A 22046-nucleotide genomic window follows, 5' to 3' on the forward strand; every position below is an offset into this window, starting at 1 on the left:
GTCGAACATTTTTATGTATCCAGAAAGGCCTGTACAGGACCTGCAACATGCGATCATGCATTATCCTGCTGAAATGTAGGGTTTCGCAGGGATTGAATGAACGGTAGAACCACGGGTCGTAACACATATGAAATGTAGCGTCCACTGTTCAAAGTGCCACCAATGCGAACAAGAGGTGACCGAGACCTGTAACCAGTGGCACCCCATACCATCACGCCGGGTGACACGCCAGTATGGCGATGACGAATGCGAGCTTCCAATGTGCGTTCACCGCTATGTCGCTTAACACGGATGCGACCATCATGATGCTGTAAACAGAACATGGATTCATCCGAAAAAATGACGTTTTGCCATTCATGCACCCAGGTTCGTCGTTGAGTACACCTTCACAGACGCTCCTGTCTGTGATGCAGCGTGAAGGGTAACCGCAGCCACGGTCTCCGAGCTGATAGTCCATGCTGCTGCAAATGTCGTCGAACTGTTCGTGCAGATGGTTGTTGTCTTGCAAATGTCCCCATCTGTTGACTCAGGGATCGAGACGTGGCTGCACGATTCATTACAGCCATGCGGATAAGATCCCTGTCATCTCGACTGCTAGTGATACGAGGCCGTTGGGATCCAGCAGGGTGTTCCGTATTACAATCCTGAACTCACCAATTCCATATTCTGCTTACAGTCATTGGATTTCGACCAATGTCGCGATACGATAAATCGCAATCGCAATAGGCCACAATCCGACCTTTATCAAAATCGGAAACGTGATGGTACGCATTTCCCCTCCTTACACACGGCATCACAACAACGTTTCACCAGGCAACGCCGGTCAACTGCTGTTTGTGTATGAGACATCAGTTGGAAACTTTCCTCATGTCAGCCTGTTGTAGGTGTCACCACCGGCGCCAACCTTGTGTGAATGCTCTGAAAAGCTAATCATTTGCATATCACAACATTTTGTTCCTGTCGGTTAAATTTCACGTCTGTAGCACATCATCTTCGTGGTGTAGTAATTTTAATGGCCAGTAGTGTATTTGAAAAACAGTGTCATGGCTTGTGATGTCAAAAGAGGTACATGGGATGATGACAGTGTTTTTCACCAGTGCACATAGTGCATAATTTGTCTGGACAACACTCTTTTTGAATAAGAAGGCAATCATGAAAGATTTTGTATTAATAAAGATTAACTGAAATATAAGAAGCAGATTTACATGTGTTACTTTGTACATACTTCACACAGGGATTTTCTGAAGCACATGGTGGACCATACCTGTGTGTGCATCTGAGGAGAAAAGATTTTGTCTGGGCAAGAGCAAAAGATGTACCCAGCATCAAGGGAGCAGCCCAACAGATCTCCGAGTTGTTAAAGAATTTGGAGTTGGACACAGTATTTATCGCAACAGATGCTCCAAAAGAAGGTATATCTGTGCAAATAGTGGAATATTTGATTCTGCAGTGTTCTATCTTTAATAGCTCTATGTCTATTACATCAGGCTATGAAGACATTCTTGTATCAGGTAAACAGAGAACTAGATTAGCTTTTCCCCTTATTGTTACTGTTACTTTCTTTGTGAATGGTTAACTTACATAAAGCACCTGTTTCATTAGTAATATGTAAGGACAGGAAAATATAGCACACAAAACAAAGAAAAAAAATCTGCAGTTTTAGCAACATAATGCAAACTCAGTTATGTTTATGAAACATCAGAAAATTTGGTATTCTTCCCTATTCCAGCGTATCATAAATTTGAGGGCAACAGAAGCTGATATTACTAAGTGATAGTCGCTGAATGCTGTAATTGGATTTTGAACTTTTTGCTCAGCACTGAGAATTGTTCTTATCATAAAATGACACTTGATGTCCCTCTTAAAGAACTGTGACTCTAGATGTAACGTTAAACAAAAGTACCTCCTATCAGTCTTTTGACTGGTTTGATGTGGCCCGCCACTAATTCCTCTCCTTTGCTAACCTTATCAGTTCGGAGTAGCCCAAATTATCCTGTGCAGCTCTCTCTGGTACCATGGAACTTATTACTTGATGCCTTCCAGATGACCTGTCATCCTGTACCTTCTTCTTGTCAGGGTTACCTGTATACTTATTTCCTCACTGATTCTGCAGAGAACTCCTCATTACTTACCTTATCAGTCCACCTAATTTTGAACATTCTTCCATAGCACCACATCTCAAATGCTTCCCTTCTCTGCTGTTCTGATTTTCCCACAATTCACGTCTCACTGCCATACAGTGATGTGCTCCAGACATAACATTCTCAGAAATTTCTTCCTCAAATTAAGATCTATGTTTGATACTAGTAGACTTCTCGTGGCCAGTAATGCCCTTTTTGCCAGTGCAAGTCTGCTTTTTATTTCCTCCTTGCTTTGTCTATCATGAGTTATTGTACCAAAAACAAAAGAGACTCATTTTTGAGAAAGCTGTAATTTGGTGCAGCAATTAAACCATATTTTCATTTATGCAAGTATGAATCTGAATAGTGCCAAGTATGGCACTTTAGCTGTGCAAACACGTAAATCAATGTGTCATCTGAATCATGTATCAACAGAACTTTGACCCAAGTCTGCACAACAGATCACGCTGTCACCACAGACTTCATTCACAAAATAGTAAAAGTAATATTGAATAAATATTGTATATTCTCTGCACTCAAGTTTTACCACCTGACACATGCTTGCATGACATCATGTGTCCCATGCTCTGATTGGTTGATTGAGCAGATGTCATATTGATTCATGTGTTTATGAAGATATAGTGCCGTTTTTGATTATTTTTTTTTTTTTATAATTGGGGACTACAAAAAAAATACCGTGTAACTGATGCAACACATTAAAGAACTCCACAAAACACTTTGTGTTTGGTATGATTTGTTGCACAGAAAATTGAGAAATCTTATGTTACTGGATTTAGCTGCATTCAAAGTTAAAAGTGCGTATTGCTTCATTATTGTGGAAAATTGAATTTTGATGATGAAATCAGCAAGATTTTGAAAAATATTAATGGATGAATACTCGGACAAGGTGAAGGAAACAATCGAACACACTGGGTTGCACTTTCAGACTAGGCTAATAAATCTTTTGACCATAGATCTGTATAATCTGTGTTCACAGTGTTAGGATCCAGTATCCTCCCACCCTGTAATATTTTTTATATTTTGTCCATTATAATTATCCGGGACATGGACATGATATTTCCGGCCATGAAAGTCTACATTTTTTTATATTTTGTCACATTCTTTGTAACTTTATTGATCTGCATTACTGCAGAGCATGTGTTATATTACAGCAGCTATTGTTGATTTGGCTGTGTCCAGCATGTTAGAGTAATCTTTACCCAGTGATAACGCTCTCTGGAAGTGTGATTGTTTTAGATGTAAATTCTAAGCAGATTATCAAGACTGCTCTGAGTACAGGAGAGTAGTCAGTCAACCAAAAATTGAGTGTTGTAGAAAACTGCTGAAAGATATGAACTGGAAAGATGTTTATAGTGCTCACGACATGAATAATGAAAAATATAACACGTTCATGACCAATGTCAGTACCATGTTTGAAAACTGTTTTCCTCTGAAAGTTACTCAAATTAAACAGAAGTCTATAATAAAGCCATGGATTACACAAGGAATAAAGATTTCCTGTAAGACAAAAAGGAAAATGTATCTGTCGACCAAGAATAGCTCCAATGCTGATGATTTAGCTAAATACAAGGAATACTGTAAAATATTTAAAAAAGTAATTCAGACATCTAAACAAATGCACTACGAGAAGAAGATAGCAATGTCAGGGAACAAAATAAAAACAGTATGGGATATAGTGAAAGAGGAGACAGGTAGAACCAGAAAGGAACAGTAGCAAATAGCACTAAGGGTAGATGACACATTAGTAACCGATGGGCATAGTGTGGCAAATCTATTTAACAAGTACTTTATATCCATTACTGATAGAATGGGATTGTCAGGATCAGTAAATAATGCCCTTGAAAATCTGAAACTAGCCTTTACAAATAGCTTCAGGTACATGAATATGTCACTCACTTCACCAAAAGAAATAACTTCCATAATAAAATCTTTAAAAACAAATAATTCTAGTGGTTGTGATGAAATATCAACTAAGTTAATTAAGGCATGTTCTTGTGAGTTTAGTACAATTCTAAGTTACTTGTGTAACCAGTCAGTTATAACTGGGACATTTCCTGACTGGCTAAAATATGCAGATGTTAAGCCTCTACTCAAGAAAGGGGATAAAGAGATACCATCAAACTACAGACCAATTTCACTTTTGCCAGCATTCTTAAACATTTTTGAAAAAGTAATGTACAGGCAGCTTCTCAACCATCTGACTACAAATAACATATTATCAAGAACACAGTTTGGATTTCTGAAGGGTTCTGATATCAAGAAGGCTATTTACACCTACAGTGAAAATGTACTTAATTCATTAAATAACAAGTTACAAGCAGCAGGTATTTTCTGTGATTTGTCAAAGGCATTCGATTGTGTGAACCACAACATCCTTTTAAATAAATTAGAATTCTATGGTGTCATGGGCAGTGCTGCAAAATGGTTCAAGTCATACCTCACTAACAGGAAACAAAGGGTGTCAGTGCAAGGGACTAGTGAATTAAGTCATCAGTCATCATCAGAATGGGAAGAAATTACATGTGGTGTCCCACAAGGATCCATCTTAGGGCCATTGCTTTTTCTTGTGTACATTTATGATCTCTCATCAGTTACACTGCCAGAAGCTGAGTTCGTTTTGTTTGCAGATGACACAAGTATTGCAATAAATAGTATGTCGAGTGTAGTTCTAGAAAGATCTGCTAATGATATTTTCATGGATATTAATAAATGGTTTAAAGCCAACTCACTGACATAAAACTTCGAAAAGACTCACTATATGCAATTCAGAACCTGTAAGAGGTTTCCACCCAGCATATGCATAAAGTATGAAGAAGAGCAGATAGAAGAGGTTGACAGTCTTAAATTCTTGGGATTACAACTTGATAATAAATTCAGTTGGGAGGAGCACACCACAGAACTGCAGACACGCCTTAACAAATCTGTATTTGCAATTTGAATGTTAGAAGACATAGGCGACATAAAAATGAAAAAGCTTGCATACTTTGCCTACTTTCATTCCATAATGTCATATGGTATAATATTTTGGGGTAACTCTTCAAGTCAAACAAAAGTTTTCAGAGTCCAAAAGCATTTAATACGTATTATTTGTGGAGTAAATTCACAGACGTCCTGTAGAAACCTCTTCAAAGAACTGGGTATACTAACTACTGCCTCTCAGTATATTTACTCCTTAATGAAATTTGTCCTAAATAATATATCTCTTTTTCCAACAAACAGCTCAGTTCATACATACAATACCAGGAACAAAAATGATCTGCACAAGGACTTAAAAGCACTTATTTTAGTTCAAAAAGGGGTCCACTACTCAGGAACACTCATCTTCAATAATTTGCCAGCAAACATAAAAAATTTAGTTACAAATAAAGATCAGTTTAAAAGGAGCCTGAAAGATATGCTAGTGGCCAACTCCTTCTACTCCATTGACAAATTTTTTAATAGGAACAAATGATGTATTGTATATATTCATACTATTAGTATTGTTATTTCAGCTTAAAATAAATAAATAAATTGACATGTTCCACATCCACGAGGATCTCCTCAGCACAGATCTACGGAACGAAAAAATAATCTAATCTAATCTCTGTGGCATGCGCTAGGTGTAGCACTGCAGTAGCATGTGGACAGTTGGAGGAGGCATTGGTTGGCCGCCTTCAGTAAAAGTGCTCAATTAAGTGGTTTGGTTTTGAATTATGTATTCAGGCTAATTATTTGTGCTGTGTTCTCACATTATTAAGCATGACAGTGGTGAGTGAGCAGTTGCAGTATCCAGTCAACACAGGTTGACCATGCTCGCTATTGCTTTCAGACTGATTATGCAAACTGCATTCTTTTTGTCTTGAAGTTTCAATTAGAAGTTATTAACAGTGTATTGTGGCATATGGGACATTGCTAAAACTGTGTGAAGTTGAGCAGGTTTTAAATGAATGATAACTTGAGTAATAAATCATACAGTGATATGCTAACAAATGTTATCAACTCAACCCTCCATTGCAAATAGTTTTTTACTTTCCTTACTATATTTGAACCTTCCATTGTCTGCTTCCTAAAAATAAGAAATTATATAATTAGATCTTTGGAGTAATAAGGAGGGAAGCAGCATCAATCATGAAACACCAACTGGGCATGTTATAACCAGCCTATGTTCTCGTTTCAACCATGGAATGATAATGAACACTATTAATGCTGACATGGAAAAGAGTTTGTTATATGTACCTAGAACTGCTAGTGTAAGCTGTCTAAGATATTCTCTTCATAATTTAGTGGAAAAGCAACTTTCCCTGCCTGAAGCATATGTGGATATTGCCAAATTTCGGGTGTTGTGCTAAAGCCTGTTTGTCTTCCTTATTCAAATTTAGACTCTAGGCACCTGAGAAGTGTTGACGGATCAGCAGCATAATGTCTCAGGAGAGTACTCTGAAGAAATGACAATGCTTTTTATGAGAAACTTTTAACAGTGCATGGTTGCGAAGCTATTTTTTCTTTAATGGAGTAGGTGTAATATGTTGGACATGTATGATTTCTGTTTTCAATAATGTTAACAAATGTGATCTGTGATGTCAATAAGTTTATTGTAATTAATGGACATATCATTTTTATCATAACACCGAAGAAACAATGATATAAGACAAAAATAAGGGACTTACGGTACTTTAAAAATAAGCTCTCAGTAACTAATAGCAAAATTAGCAAACAATAAGGTCAAAATTGGCAGAAAATGTCAAAATTTGCAGAAAGTAACATCAAAATTGGTAGAAAATAACACCCAAATTAGCAAATGATAACCCGGAAATTGTAAAACAATGACACAAAATTTTATCATGAAATAAAACTATCATTTCCTGTCCTTAGAAATATACAAGATGCATCTGAAAAGTTTGGTGAATGGTCTCAAAAAATAAAGGCCCTCAAAGCAATCACAATTAGCTCATCTTCCACGTTTCCCTCGGATGGAAATTCATGAAGGATCAAGCTGTTGCTGTTGAAAAAGGTGATCAATATCATTTTAATGTTTCATCTTGTCAGCCAGCTTTTTTTGGGAGGCAGGGAAAATGAAGAAAACCATTCCATTGTCTGTCGCTTGTTCTCTGGATTGTTTTGGTAGCACCATGTCTCATCTCCTGTAATGATGTGGATATCCAACAACATGACCATGGTACTTGGAACAATTCCACAAAAAGTGTTTGCTGACAGTCTCCAACAGCTTTACAACTGGTGTCAGAAGTGCGAGTACTTTGAATGACAGTAAAGGTATTTTGTTTGTAACTCTTGTTTCCTTTCTTTTCGGAGACCAAACTCAGATGCACATTGTATATCGTTTAGTCAGATTAGGTGGCTGAAGAAGTCACACAGTTCTTAAGTAGTATTTCATTGTGAACAATGCTAGCAGTGAGACATGTGATTTATATAAGACAGAGCCACAATTTTTTAATGTGTGCAATAGGATCGAAAACATGGTAATACTCTTCATTACCCCTCTGAAATTTCTTGACTCGTGCTCCCTCCTTGAAGGCCCCAGACACATGGTTGTCATTTGATACTGCCTCAAGTGAATATGCAGAATATGATACGTATAAGTAGGATCCCGAATTTTTATGTCGACAGTTGCTGTGAGTGGCTCAGTGTTATCACACTACAACAGTACACTATTCATTATTAAAAAATTATTTTTGATATGAAGGCAGGCTTCAAATGTTTCTCAGATGTATTACTAACTTTTTTCTGCATTTCCACTGCAGATGCATGTGCTCTTAATGCCCTATATTTTATTTGTTGTGGCATAGTGTACATAATAATGCATTTCAACACATCCAGTTCAATATTGTACATCTTCTGCAATAAATGATTAAAAGCATCAGTAAAAATACAAATAGCAATAATAAACTTAATAAATAATTTTGAATTTAACATAGGTTACTCAATTGAAAAAACCAATTCATGACCAGTTACAATTATTTATGAAGATAATGTCTGCACCATTTGCATTGTTCTGTTTATTCAAAACCACAACTGCTTTTGACCTGTTGTGGTGTTAAATAGACAGAAAAGTGTAACTGGTGTGGACATTTTCTTCAAAACCATTACCACAGTTCCTGAATCATTTAATCACAAAGTAACACTATTTGGTTTTTTTTGTTGTCTGTTCAAAGCATTTGAGTGTAAATTCAAATATGTTGCTGTAGAAACTAAAGTTAAGAATGTAACAGTGGCTGGTTTAAATCATATTTAGTACTTTGAGTCCTGAGCTACTTTATGCAAATCTGTCTAGAGAAAGTTGATAGCTTTTCCATATTTGAAGCAGTTGTTACTGTTAGACAGTTTTTAGTGTAGTAGTAACCGTGACATTAATGAAAAATATAGATTTTGTAATATAAATTAGTGTGTATTAGATTGATCTTGAATTGACATATGACTTCACAAGGTGACTTTTTTTATATCACCATTTTTGAAAACTGAAAAAAATTGGTCAAGGGTACATGAAAATAATTTTTCAGAAACCAGTATAATTATATTATGCAAAAATATTTAATATAATGAATTACATATTATCAACTGATGGTCCAACTTATTGTAAGAAGATGAAATGATAACATAACCATAAGTACTGTTATCATATTTGGTGATATCTTATGATACAATTTTCAGCTCTGTATTATATATTTTGAAGCATAGTAATGTGCACAGACTCATTACACTGTTAGCTTGCATCTTTGTTCTACACTTTTTCAGTGAGCTTCCTGTGTCTCTTAGAGCACTCTGTTCATCATTTTTGTTTTTCCCATACTTCAGTCTCAGTTATTACAAGGAAATGGTTTCAAGTCAATAGTCTACAAGAGTTTGACTGATGAAGATAAGACAAAAATAATATCTCATGATTTTGAGGATTTTCTCTTTGATTTCTTGGAACATGATTGTCTCTCAAATACTGCAGTGTTTGGCACATAGTCAGTCGTTGTCCAGTTTTCTCACAGACAACATGGTACAAAATTCTTGCTCTTCTCTTGAAGCCATCCATGTTCTTCATGCACGATATCTAGGGGAATAATGCCATTGCTTGTACCCGAACGGGTTTGATGACAGCTCTCTTCTTATTATGTGCCACAGAAAGTCACATACGAAAATAAAACTACTAATTTTGCACTGAAAGCACTTCCAATGAAAATATGGAAAAAAAGTACTGACAATTTCATTATAAACATTCTTTTCTGCGATGTCAGAAATTTCTTCTGAAACATAATCCATATTTTGTATGCAACATGATCTTCTGAAATTCAGTCTAACTATCTTCAAAATCAGGAAGTGACTTGTGAGCTGTTTTGTCATCAGTAAAATAGTCTGACCATGTTGACGCAACGAAGTGCGTAAGGACTGAAACATGCCATGGTGAAGACCCACAAAAAAGAAGTACTTTCCCAGCATGCCCACACCATCCAGCGACCAATGCTGTAACTAGAGTCGCTACTGAGAACCCAATTATGTGAGAAGCATTAAAAAAATTCACAGCACTGCAGGGAAATGTTAAGGAAGCACACCTCTAAAATTATAGGTGATGGACATTGAGGCAAGCCAGTTGCACCTGTATTTTTACTGGGGGCTGGCCTTAAAATGTTATCCAAAATGCTACAGAAATTTCTGGCACAATTCCAATAATGCAGACAAGAGAATGAGTTTGTTTACCATGGTTTCATGTCTGTTCCTTGTGAAAGACCTTTCATCAGATGTAAAAGGCAGGCAAGTCATGTTTGCGAATGGCAGTATTATAGTCAGTCCCAATTGATGTACACATATAGCAACAGCGTTGATGATAAAATATTTTATGATAATTGTAGTTCATCCCTTAATCTTTAAAGAATGTATGTATGCACAGTAAAGGGGTAAACCAGTTATTAATGTAATATGTGAACAGACATTAAAACTTTTGGATTTTCATAAATATAGGAATTTTATTTTGAAGGTAGAAAAAGCTTATTCTGGAGTTCTTAACTTGCTAGCATCAGCACTTTTTGTTACCTTATTCTTAGCAAAGAACTCTTGAAAAGAACAAAAACATTCTTTTTTGAAAGTATGCAATAAAAATAGTTTTGCCGTATAATCATACTATAGATACTTTGTATTGATTTTCAAGAGAAACAAGCAGGCTCAGAAATATTTCTCCTTTACAACTCCTGTGCCATGGATAATTTTGTTTAGCTACTTGGTTCTATTTGAGACTAACATATTGTCATTATTAAGTAAAAATTATTTTCACTATTTATATCCTTGCTATTAAATGGGAACCATGCACCCTACTATGTTATAAAGATGAAGAGTGTTAAATAGGTTGTAAACACATCATAACAAAATCTGGTACCATTGAGGGATTATTAAATGCTCTTTGCAATTTTCTATTGCAGTTACAATGTTAGTTTTATTGCATTTTACACAAATCTTTTAGTATTCAAATGTTTTGTTTCTTTTGCAGAGTTTAAAGAACTGAAATCATTTCTGAGGGGATACAATGTGTTAAGATACAAAGCCCCAGCTAAAGTGAAAGAGAAGTACAAAGATGGAGGTGTTGCAATTATAGAACAAATAATTTGCTCACATGCAAGGTAGTATAGAATTACAACTGTAGTTTCCTTGCACATAATTTATATTCCCTTTTGAGCACATATGCTGCAAAACAAAACAAATCATTTTTGGTGGCAGCATATGAGAGGCAGTCATCTTTCAGCATAAGTTTTATGTAATCATCTATGTATTTGCTACTGCTACATTTGTTTGCTTTCGTCTGTTACATGTGTGAGAAAAAGAAACAATGTCCTTACTGTAAATATTTCTATTCTTGTAACAAATGTCAGGTAAATCATGCAGAATGTTTGAGACTTTCAAATCTCTGTCTGCTTTCTCTGATTTTTTTCTTCAATTTTCTTACATAACTCCAACTGTTAATGAGTTCATAATGCAGACTGGTGGCTCCATAAGTAAGAGTTATACTAAAAATGCCTGACATTTGATACCCAGTTGACTCAAATATCACTTTGCCACGAAGAAAAGTGATCCTAATCCTACTCCTAATGATCCAAATCCCCAAGACACTATCCAAATTGAACCCTGCCTGGAACAGTTCCGTCCTCCGTCACAGCAGGACCCACCTCCTCTTCCCGCTGGAAATATCACTTTGCCACGAAGAAAAATGATCCTAATCCTACTCCTAATGATCCAAATCCCCAAGACACTATCCAAATTGAACACTGCCTGGAACAGTTCCGTCCTCCGTCACAGCGGGACCCACCTCCTCTTCCTCAAAATCACCCTCTCCAAACCTTCCAGGAATTTCTGACTTCCAGCCTTGCCTCTCAATCCTTTTTAAAAAACCTTAATCCTACTCCCAACATCACCACTGCTGAAGCCCAGGTTATCCGTGATCTGAAGGCTGACCGATCCATCGTCATTCTTCCGGCGGACAAGGGTTCCACGACCGTGGTACTTGATCGTTGGGAGTATGTGGCTGAGGGACTGCGTCAGCTTTCAGACAACACCACATACAAAGTTTGCCAAGGTAATCCCATTCCTGATGTCCAGGCGGAGCCTCCAGGAATCCTCAGAACCTTAGGCCCCCTACAGAACCTTTCACCTGACCCCATAAACCTCCTGACCCCACCGACACCCCGCACCCCTACCTTCTACCTTCTTCCTAAAATTCACAAACCCAATCATCCCGGCCGCCCCATTGTAGCTGGTTACCAAGCCCCCACAGAACGTATCTCTGCCTACATAGATCAACACCTTCAACCCATTACATGCAGTCTCCCATCCTTCATCAAAGACACCAACCACTTTCTCGAACGCCTTGAATCCTTACCCAATCTGTTACCCCCGGAAACCATCCTTGTAACCATTGATGCCACTTCCTTATACACAAATATTCCGCACGTCCAGGGCCTCGCTGCGATGGAGCACTTCCTTTCATGCCGATCACCTGCCACCCTACCTAAAACCTCTTTCCTCGTTACCTTAGCCAGCTTCATCCTGACCCACAACTTCTTCACTTTTGAAGGCCAGACATATCAACAATTAAAGGCAACAGCCATGGGTACCAGGATGGCCCCCTCGTACTCCAGCCTATTCACCGGGTCGCTTAGAGGAAGCCTTCTTGGTTACCCAGGCCTGCCAGCCCAAAGTTTGGTACAGATTTATTGATGACATCTTCATGATCTGGACTCACAGTGAAGAAGAACTCCAGAATTTCCCCTCCAACCTCAACTCCTTTGGTTCCATCAGATTCACCTGGTCCTACTCCAAATCCCATGCCACTTTCCTTGACATTGACCTCCATCTGTCCAATGGCCAGCTTCACACGTCTATCCACATCAAACCCACCAACAAGCAACAGTACCTCCATTATGACAGCTGCCACCCATTCCACATCAAACGGTCCCTTCCTTACAGCCTAGGTCTTCGTGGCAAACGAATCTGCTCCAGTCCGGAATCCCTGAACCATTACACGAACAATCTGAAAACAGCTTTCGCATCCCGCAACTACCCTCCCGACCTGGTACAGAAGCAAATAACCAGAGCCACTTCCTCATCCCCTCAAGCCCAGAACCTCCCACCGAAGAACCACAAAAGTACCCCACTTGTGACAGGATACTTTCCGGGACTGGATCAGACTCTGAATGTGGCTCTCCAGCAGGGATACGACTTCCTCAAATCCTGCCCTGAAATGAGATCCATCCTTCATGAAATCCTCCCCACTCCACCAAGAGTGTCTTTCCGCCGTCCACCTAACCTTCGTAACCTCTTAGTTCATCCCTATGAAATCCCCAAACCACCTTCACTACCCTCTGGCTCCTACCCTTGTAACCGCCCCCGGTGTAAAACCTGTCCCATGCACTCTCCCACCACCACCTACTCCAGTCCTGTAACCCGGAAGGTGTACACGATCAAAGGCAGAGCCACGTGTGAAAGCACCCACGTGATTTACCAACTGACCTGCCTACACTGTGAAGCTTTCTATGTGGGAATGACCAGCAACAAATTGTCCATTCGCATGAATGGACACAGGCAGACAGTGTTTGTTGGTAATGAGGATCACCCTGTGGCTAAACATGCCTTGGTGCACGGCCAGCACATCTTGGCACAGTGTTACACCGTCTGGGTTATCTGGATACTTCCCACTAACACCAACCTGTCAGAACTCCGGAGATGGGAACTTGCCCTTCAGTATATCCTCTCTTCTAGTTACCTGCCAGGCCTCAACCTCCGCTAATTTCAAGTTGCCGCCGCTCATACCTCACCTGTCTTTCAACAACATCTTTGCCTCTGTACTTCTGCCTCAACTGACATCTCTGCCGAAACTATTTGCCTTTACAAATGTCTGCTTGTGTCTGTGTATGTGCGGTTGGATATGGGTGTGTGTGCGAGTGTATACCTGTCCTTTTTTCCCCCTAAGGTAAGTCTTTCTGCTCCCGGGATTGGAATGACTCCTTACCCTCTCCCTTAAAACCCATATCCTTTTGTCTTTCCTTCGCCTCCCCTCTTTCCTGACGAGGCAACCATTGGTTGCGAAAGCTAGATTTTTGTGTGTATGTTTGTGTTTGTGTGTCTATCGACCTGCCAGCGCTTTTGTTTGGTAAGTCTCATCATCTTTCTTTTTAAATATATTTTCCCACGTGGAATGTTTATATATAAATAAAGATGATGAGACTTACCAAACAAAAGTGCTGGCAGGTCGATAGACACACAAACATACACACAAAATTCTAGCTTTCGCAACCAACGGTTGCTTCGTCACTGTTACATTTCGTAGTCTTTTCTGTCATCTTATTTCCTCCTTCTGTTTTTGCCAGCAGTTTTACTTTCTATTCACCTTCTCCTTTTTTTACCGTAATCCAGTATACAATTTTATCCCGCCGATATATACTCAATAATACGTAATAATACGTAACCCACTTCCAAACCATAACCAATTTTTTTTTTTTTTTTTTTTTTTTTTTTTTCCGCTTTCAACACTACCGCTGCTATAAAATCCCCCGTTTCCAGTTCACAAACAGTTCCTTTCAGCTATTAAACAACCTTTTCGGCTAGTTTTAATATATTTTGCTTTATTTCCAGTTCCGTTTTTCTCACATCATCGATCATTTTTAGCCGCTTCCCACAGGTTTTAACGTCATTATTTCTTCATCAGACAATTGTTATTTCTTTTAAATATATTTTTCCCACGTGGAATGTTTCCCTCATTATATATATATATATATATATATATATATATATATAAATATAATAGAGGGAAACATTCCACGTGGGAAAAATATATTTAAAAAGAAAGATGATGAGACTTACCAAACAAAAGCGCTGGCAGGTCGATAGACACACAAACAAACACAAACATACACACAAAATCTAGCTTTCGCAACCAATGGTTGCCTCGTCAGGAAAGAGGGAAGGAGAGGGAAAGACAAAAGGATTTGGGTTTTAAGGGAGAGGGTAAGGAGTCATTCCAATCCCGGGAGCGGAAAGACTTACCTTAGGGGGAAAAAAGGACAGGTATACACTCGCACACACACACATATCCATCCTCATATACACAGACACAAGCTTGTGTCTGTGTATATGAGGATGGATATGTGTGTGTGTGCGAGTGTATACCTGTCCTTTTTTCCCCCTAAGGTAAGTCTTTCCGCTCCCGGGATTGGAATGACTCCTTACCCTCTCCCTTAAAACCCAAATCCTTTTGTCTTTCCCTCTCCTTCCCTCTTTCCTGACGAGGCAACCATTGGTTGCGAAAGCTAGATTTTGTGTGTATGTTTGTGTTTGTTTGTGTGTCTATCGACCTGCCAGCGCTTTTGTTTGGTAAGTCTCATCATCTTTCTTTTTAAATATATTTTTCCCACGTGGAACGTTTCCCTCTATTATATATATATATATATATATATATATATATATATATATATATATATATATATATATATATATATATATGAGAGAGAGTTAGTACCTTGTGCTACTCATCAATATGACAGTCAAGTGTACAATGAGAACTATCAAAACATTTGTGCTGGACCACACTTTTAGACATATTACTGATGTGAAGACACCGGCTTTTCACATGCCACCATGTCAGGGTGTACTGTGAGTACTTTGATTTGGGCAAAATCTTCAGTAGTTGTCCAGTAGTTAACTGCTGAGAGAAGAGTCATAACATGCAGAAACACCACCTTGCTATGGATTGCAGAAGCAATCCCCCCCCCACCAGTGTTCACCACATGTTGCAAGACACAGAGATAAATATGGTCAAAAGAAAACTGCTGTTGAAGGCTTGAAGTATATTAAAAAGGCCACCTGGACTGATAAGCTGCCGAATACATCCGTATATGAGAGTGGCAGGGTATAAGAACATCAGAAAACAAATGAAGGGCGCTGATGACCTCGATGTTGAGCGCCCATAAGCCCCAACACACCACATCAAAAAACAAATGAAGTATAACACCTGCTTGCCAGTACGGCATTGTTTAACAAGGTGGTGGAAGTTATTCGTGTGTGGTAGGTGTTAACAAGAGATAAAATTGGACACTTGATACATACCACCCATTCTCCTTAACCAGCAAAAAAATACTGGAACTTGTAGGCCTGTAATCTGAATGCAGTGTTCATTTGGAGCTCCCTGCAAATAATCAATATCATGAGGACTCCTGATGTACTGTTTACCATTGAGCAAGATGAGCACCTTAAGACAATTTTGAACAAAGACAGTGAGTTTTAGATGGTGTTTAAACTGTCGTGGACCTCAACATTACTAGGTAGTTGATTGTAATAAAATGGCTCACTACGATCACTCATATTGTATTCCTATCATTGTTTCTTCATTCTGTTTATATTTTATTGCTTCTATACTGTTTTCTTCCATGCTGGTCACTTCTGTATAAAATCTGCCATTTTTCCTTATTGCTAGTATGAGTAAATTACTCTAGTTCTTTAGCATTCATTGTTATTTTTCACTTATAAGTACAATTTTTCCAACTCACTGTAAATTGTTATGTTTCCTTTAATACTTTGAAGACTGGACAAAGGATTCAGTTCAACTGGCTGATACTGTGCTTTTTCACATTTTTTCTGAACTTTATGTGCTACATTCTACTGCACCTACCATTTGTAAGAGGGGTCTTTTTCTATGGAATACTACAAAGAAACATAGACTTACAACAGTGATCATTTTTTTTCTGTATTGAATCAAAATTTGTTTTCACAGCAACAATTTTTTTTTGTTTCATTTCCTAAATAGGCCAGATGTTGTAACAAGGCCTCCTCCGTGTATAACAGCCACTGCCAATTCAGTAACAAATTCAATAAGGTGCTTGCTAGTGGGCCTAGACTTTTTACGTAAAACATACCAATTTTATCTTGAAACTGAGGGGGGAAAAAAACTTTCTTCTGCCACTTTACTTGCTTCCTCCCAAAATGGTGGTAGCTCATTAGCTAGTTGTAATCCACACCAGTGTTGTTTGCATTATAATCCAAAATACATGCAAGTTTCATCTTTTCTATCATTCCCAAGTTTGTTCTGGCATCGACGTTGGATGCAGTCTTTTTGTGTTTTGTTATCAAAAGAAGTTCATTTCCATTTTGCAAACAGCAAATTGTATTGTCTGTGAAATGAAAGTTAATTTTTTTTTTTTTTAAATATAAGTATCCTAGAGTACCTTTATACAGACAAAGCCGAGAAACAGCCAACATAGGTCTTACATTGCTTGTCTCATTGGAGTATAATAAGTGTAGCATTGGAGCTATGTCACTAGTCTCCAAAATGTTAAAATTCTTATGGTTACTGTGTATCAAAAATAAATGTAAAAAATATTTATTTTGCTTCCTTGCGTATATAAATACCTTTCTCTGTAATTGCAGGTACTTTATTGGATCATATGAGTCAACATTTTCGTTCCGTATCCAGGAAGAGCGTGAAATAATGGGGTTTCCTACTGAAGCAACATACAATAGATTGTGTGGAGATGGAGTGAGGAACTGCTCAAAGCCTGCTCAGTGGAGAGTGGTATTTTAATAAATAAACATGCTGTTATTAATTCAGTTTGTACAAAACAATCCTGGTTGAGATAAATGACCAGTGATAAGTTTTTTCTGTGGAATGCAAGATGACCAATAATTTACTACATTTCAAATAGTTGTACATGATGCTGTTAATCTGTTTCTGCAGTAAAATTTCCACATTACATTGTACAGAGTTTGTGTTTCTTGTACGTCTGGTTGGATTCACAAACATCGCAGTTTTTTACTGAAGATACTGGTTTGTTTGCCTTTCAGCTTTTTTAATTTGTGTAACTGGAATGTCTATCATGATGCTGGTATGTTAAAGTATGTAGTGTTCTACATCTACATACAAGCCACCAGCCCTACAGCACTTGTTCCACATGTGTATGGACTGCTTGGCTACCCCTGCCAGTATGCATTCAGCAACTGCAGTATGATCATTAGACCACGGATTTTTAGGTCGTAAATAAGTGTGTTTTAGGCACCTAAAATAGGCTCCTTCAGTAGGTCATTTAGGCTATATAAAACCTAAAATAGGCTCTAATAAAAATGATGCAGAGAAAATAAAAATAAATTAAAATACAGTGTTGACAGTATGAACAACTTATTAGTCATTAAAACAAGAAGGAATATTTACACAGTTACAGAGCACAGCAATCTACAACATTAATGTTGAACAGAACTCCAAATATTTTTGAGTTCCTGCGAGATAAAGATCTCCGTAAAAAAGATGTGGCAATGGTTTAATTAATACATTCGTAGTTTCACATATTCTGATCATAGTTGGCTTCACAATAAATAACCAAAATTTTCTAGTGAAAAACTGTGGCGCTTGTCAATCAGAATCAATTTATACGCTGAAAAATAACGTTCTACATCAACAGATGTGACAGGGGTGTACTTCATTTTTGGCACATGTTGGACAGGAATGCTGCAGTCAGGAGTGCTGGATTTTCCACTAAGTTTGTCGGCAGCTGCACACAACTCCTTCAGGCCAGTGTTCTTCTGCAAAACCGTTTGCATTTTTGCCCGTACTTTTTCCCCTACTTCACCTGGCGCTTCATTAATTTTCATTTTGACTTCTTCAGGCAAAGAAATATTGTCGTAGATAGGTCTCCCTGAGCCTTCTAATTGTGAAATTATTCTTGCCATAAATGTGTAGGTAAGTCCCGTTTTAAAGAAGAATCTTTGAATAACTCCATTGCTGCAGTTACGGATGCAGCATCCTCCGGTATATTTTCAACCACTATATATATATAGATGCGTACTATAGTATTCTGCTGCTATCAGCCACGTGCCCCAGCAGGTGACAACAGGCTCTGGCGGCAATGGGACATCTGGAAGCTGTTCTTTGAATGCCTGTATTCTTGATGGTGCTTTAACAAAAATTTTCTTCACCGTAGATATTACTTTATTTACTTTAGGAAGTTGTAGCCTTACTTGCTCAGCTATGCGGTTGATCCCATGCACTACACAAGTTATATGCAGCAGCATCAGTGACGGCCAGAAGCACCTTATTCTCATCCACTCCGTTTGGGTATAGCACCTCAAACTGTACAGCACAAACTGTGCTATTTTTTGTTGGTTAGTTTTTGTAAGCTGTTTTGAGTAAATCAAATGAGCCCTGGATGGAGCATCTGGATCTTACTTGCCAATAATCAGGTTTGCAATGTAACGGCCAAGACTGTCAGTAGTTTCATCCACAGAAATCCATATACAAGATTCTCCAACATCTTCTCGGATTCTGTGCAATGCAGGAATAGACTGATGGCAGTAATTCTCAAGAAAACCTCTGAAAATAGGGTTTTCTAGTTTCCGAAAGGGGATGTTTGCTGCCACAAGTGCATGAGACAAATCACTGCAGAACTTGTTTTTGGATTCACCAGATTTATTGGTTAAAAGAGTTTGCTTCAGTTTTGACTTTCGTTCAACATTAGCTTTATGTGCGATTCCATCTGCATGCTGAGTTAAGTGGGATTTCTGAACACTCAAAACCTAATACGAGAGAAAGGGAAATGCAGTTTAGAATCACATATAAAGAGTATTTCGTATTACTAAAGGATAGCGATTAAAAAGAATCCTAAGTGACAGGAAGATAAGAAGTCTAAGAAAAACATCAACTAACCTCCATGTTGCATGCTTGGTGGAAAATAATTTTCCCATCTGTTGTATAATGAGGAAAATCTTACAGCCACTGCCTTATATGAGTAGACTTTGCACTAGCTGTTTTTGGCATGGCGTATTATTCTCACACAGAAACTAGAATTTATTTTGCACTTAGAACGTCAGTAACACTTAACACGTCGGTCACTACACAATGTTCTGATTTGTTTTCGCTGGGAAAAAGTGAACGATGACCTGTTTTCTTTTTTTCCTTTTACTGCGGTGCATGGAAGCGGTAGGGGAAGTACCGTACTCGTTGCTGGACATATGGCACCTGATAGATGGCCGCCCCTTCTGAACAAGCGAATGGAATCTACCGGTGCTTCAGATGAAAACATCTCACTACTGGCAAATTATTTTTCGAACCGGAAAATTCACGTATAATACCTTTCACGAAACAGAGTAGTTTGATCGGACTGCCTGTAGACAGCAGTGAGAAAATGCGCGAAGGGCAGTAATTTAGCTATGGAGGGCGTCTACGATTAACATTGTGATTTTTTAATCTGTGCTTAGCTTAAGGCCTATGAAACCGTTTCTTTGCGAAAATACACAGCTGGCCAGAATCCTACGAATGAAATATTTTCAAATTTAACATTTAGTACTCCCACGTTTGATTCTAATGTGTAACTCAAATCTTTGACCAGTTCCCATTCGCTCACGGAAGTTAAGCACTGTCGCGCTCGGCGCGTGCTTGGATGGATGACCATTCAACCGTGCCGAGTGCTGTTGGTAGTAAGGCAAGCAAAGGAATTGTAAACAGTCTCTAACGACCTTCGCCTTCGACGAGACGTAAAGCCCTAAGTATACTTCCTTTTTCTAATCTTTGAAAACACAAGAACTCTATGTCAGACTAACAAAATAGGGACTTTTTAGGATTTTGATGCCGAAATAGGCAAAATTAGGCGCCAACGTCGAAATACGCAATTTTAGGTCCTCTAGAACCAACGGTATTCAGTTTAGTTAGTCATGAAACGCATAAGTACCAACTTATATGCGGATTGGAGCTTAGGAAAAAAAATACGTTTTAACCTAAAGACCCGTGATCTATTTTTTACATATGAATAATAAAACACCTATAAGGAGTATATGGTATTAACAGGGATAGCGATATCAAAAAATTAAAAAGACCGAAGTGTTAGGTAAATACGAAGCACGAGCGCATATCAACTAGCCACCTTGCTGCACGCTGGGCAGAAAATATTTTTTTCCCATCTGTCGTATAGTGTGGAAAAACTTGGAGCCACTGTCTTATATGATGAAATAGTGCCTATTTCGGCTTTAATATCCTAAAAAGTGCCTAACGTCGAAATAGGCTTTTTTTAGGTCCTATAGAATTAACGCTATTAAGTGTAAATAGTCATGAAATGCATAAGTACAAATTTTTATGCAAATAGGAACTCAGGAACAAAATAGGTTTTTACCTAAAATCCGCGGTCTAATGATCACATACACTATGGCCTGGGTGCAAGACTGTATGTCAGCTGGTTGCTCACTTCTGCTGCCAATGTTCATGGTGGATGGCACCTTATTACCGTTGCTAGTCATTCCCTTTCCTATTCTACACACAAGTTAGGGAAAGGCAACACTCTATATGCCTTCATAGGAGCTCTAATTTCTCTTACCTTGTCTTTGCGAGATGTAAGCTGATGGCACTCTCTCGTTTTTAAGTGAGCAACATTTTCCGAGAATTCTCCCAATAAATCAAAGTTACCAATTCGTCCCTACAAATAATCTACTTGAATATAACAGAATTGTTTTTCCAACTCACCTGAATTAGTGTACATTTTTCTAAATTTAGAGCAAGCTGCCATTCCTCACACCAAATAAAAATTCATCTTGTAGCCTCCCACAGTCACTCAACAGCAACACTTTCCCATGCACTACAGTGTCATCAGCAAACAGTTGTGGATTGCTGCTTACTGTATTCATCAGATCAGTTATGCACATAGAGAACAAGCGGTCCTATTACATTTCCCTGGGCATTTGTTATGATAGCCATGCCTCCGATGAACGGTTGCCATCCAGGACACTGTACTAGGTTCTTTAATGTCTTCAAGCCTCTCACATACTTCAGAACCTATTCTGTGTGCTTGGACCTTAGTTAACAGTCTGCAGTGGAGCACTGTGTGAAGTGTTTTCTGGAAAGCAAGAAATATGGAATCTGCTTGTTGAACCTCATCAGTGGTTCACAGGATATCCTGCAAGAAAAGGGCAGGCTGAGTTCCACACAAGCAATGCCTTCTGTGTCCATTCTGATTTGTGGATAGTTCTGCCGTGGGCAAATCTATTATATAAGAACTTAGAATAGTCTCAAGAATTGTGCAGCAGACAGACATTAAGAATATTGGTCTGTAATTCTGCAGGTCCATTCTTTTACACTTCTTATATATGAGAGGCACCTGTGCATTTTTCTGGGACTTGGCGCAGCTGAGTGATTGGCGATGAATGCAACCTAAGTCAGGGGCCAATGCTGAAGTGTATTCTCTGCAAAACTGAATTGGGATTCAGTCTGTATCTGGCAACTTATTTGCTTTCAACTCTTTCAGTTGCCTTCAGTGTCAGGCATGCCTATTTTTATATACGTCATACAGAAGTCTCTGCAACAGACAAACAATAATATATCTTTACAATTCTCCTGTGTGAATATTTTTTAAAAGAAATTTAAAACTTCAGCTTTCCTTTTGCTATCTTCTGTCGCAAGATCAAACTGGTTGATGA

General features: G+C 38.3%; 1 protein-coding gene across 1 annotated transcript in view; it reads left to right on the plus strand.

The window, feature by feature from the left end:
* The window catches only part of LOC126185013 (GDP-fucose protein O-fucosyltransferase 2), an 81242-nt gene extending 63888 nt beyond the window's left edge, over window positions 1-17354 (plus strand). The window contains exons 7-9 of the mRNA XM_049927737.1: window positions 1235-1412; window positions 10603-10732; window positions 17025-17354. Of these exons, the coding sequence (XP_049783694.1) occupies window positions 1235-1412; window positions 10603-10732; window positions 17025-17178 (462 nt within the window). The 3' untranslated portion in view covers window positions 17179-17354. The remainder of the gene's footprint in view (window positions 1-1234; window positions 1413-10602; window positions 10733-17024) is intronic.
* Window positions 17355-22046: the final 4692 nt, after the last annotated feature.

The sequence above is a fragment of the Schistocerca cancellata genome, chromosome 4 (genome assembly GCF_023864275.1).
Source record: "Schistocerca cancellata isolate TAMUIC-IGC-003103 chromosome 4, iqSchCanc2.1, whole genome shotgun sequence".
In the NCBI taxonomy this organism is placed as follows: Eukaryota; Metazoa; Arthropoda; class Insecta; order Orthoptera; family Acrididae; genus Schistocerca; species Schistocerca cancellata.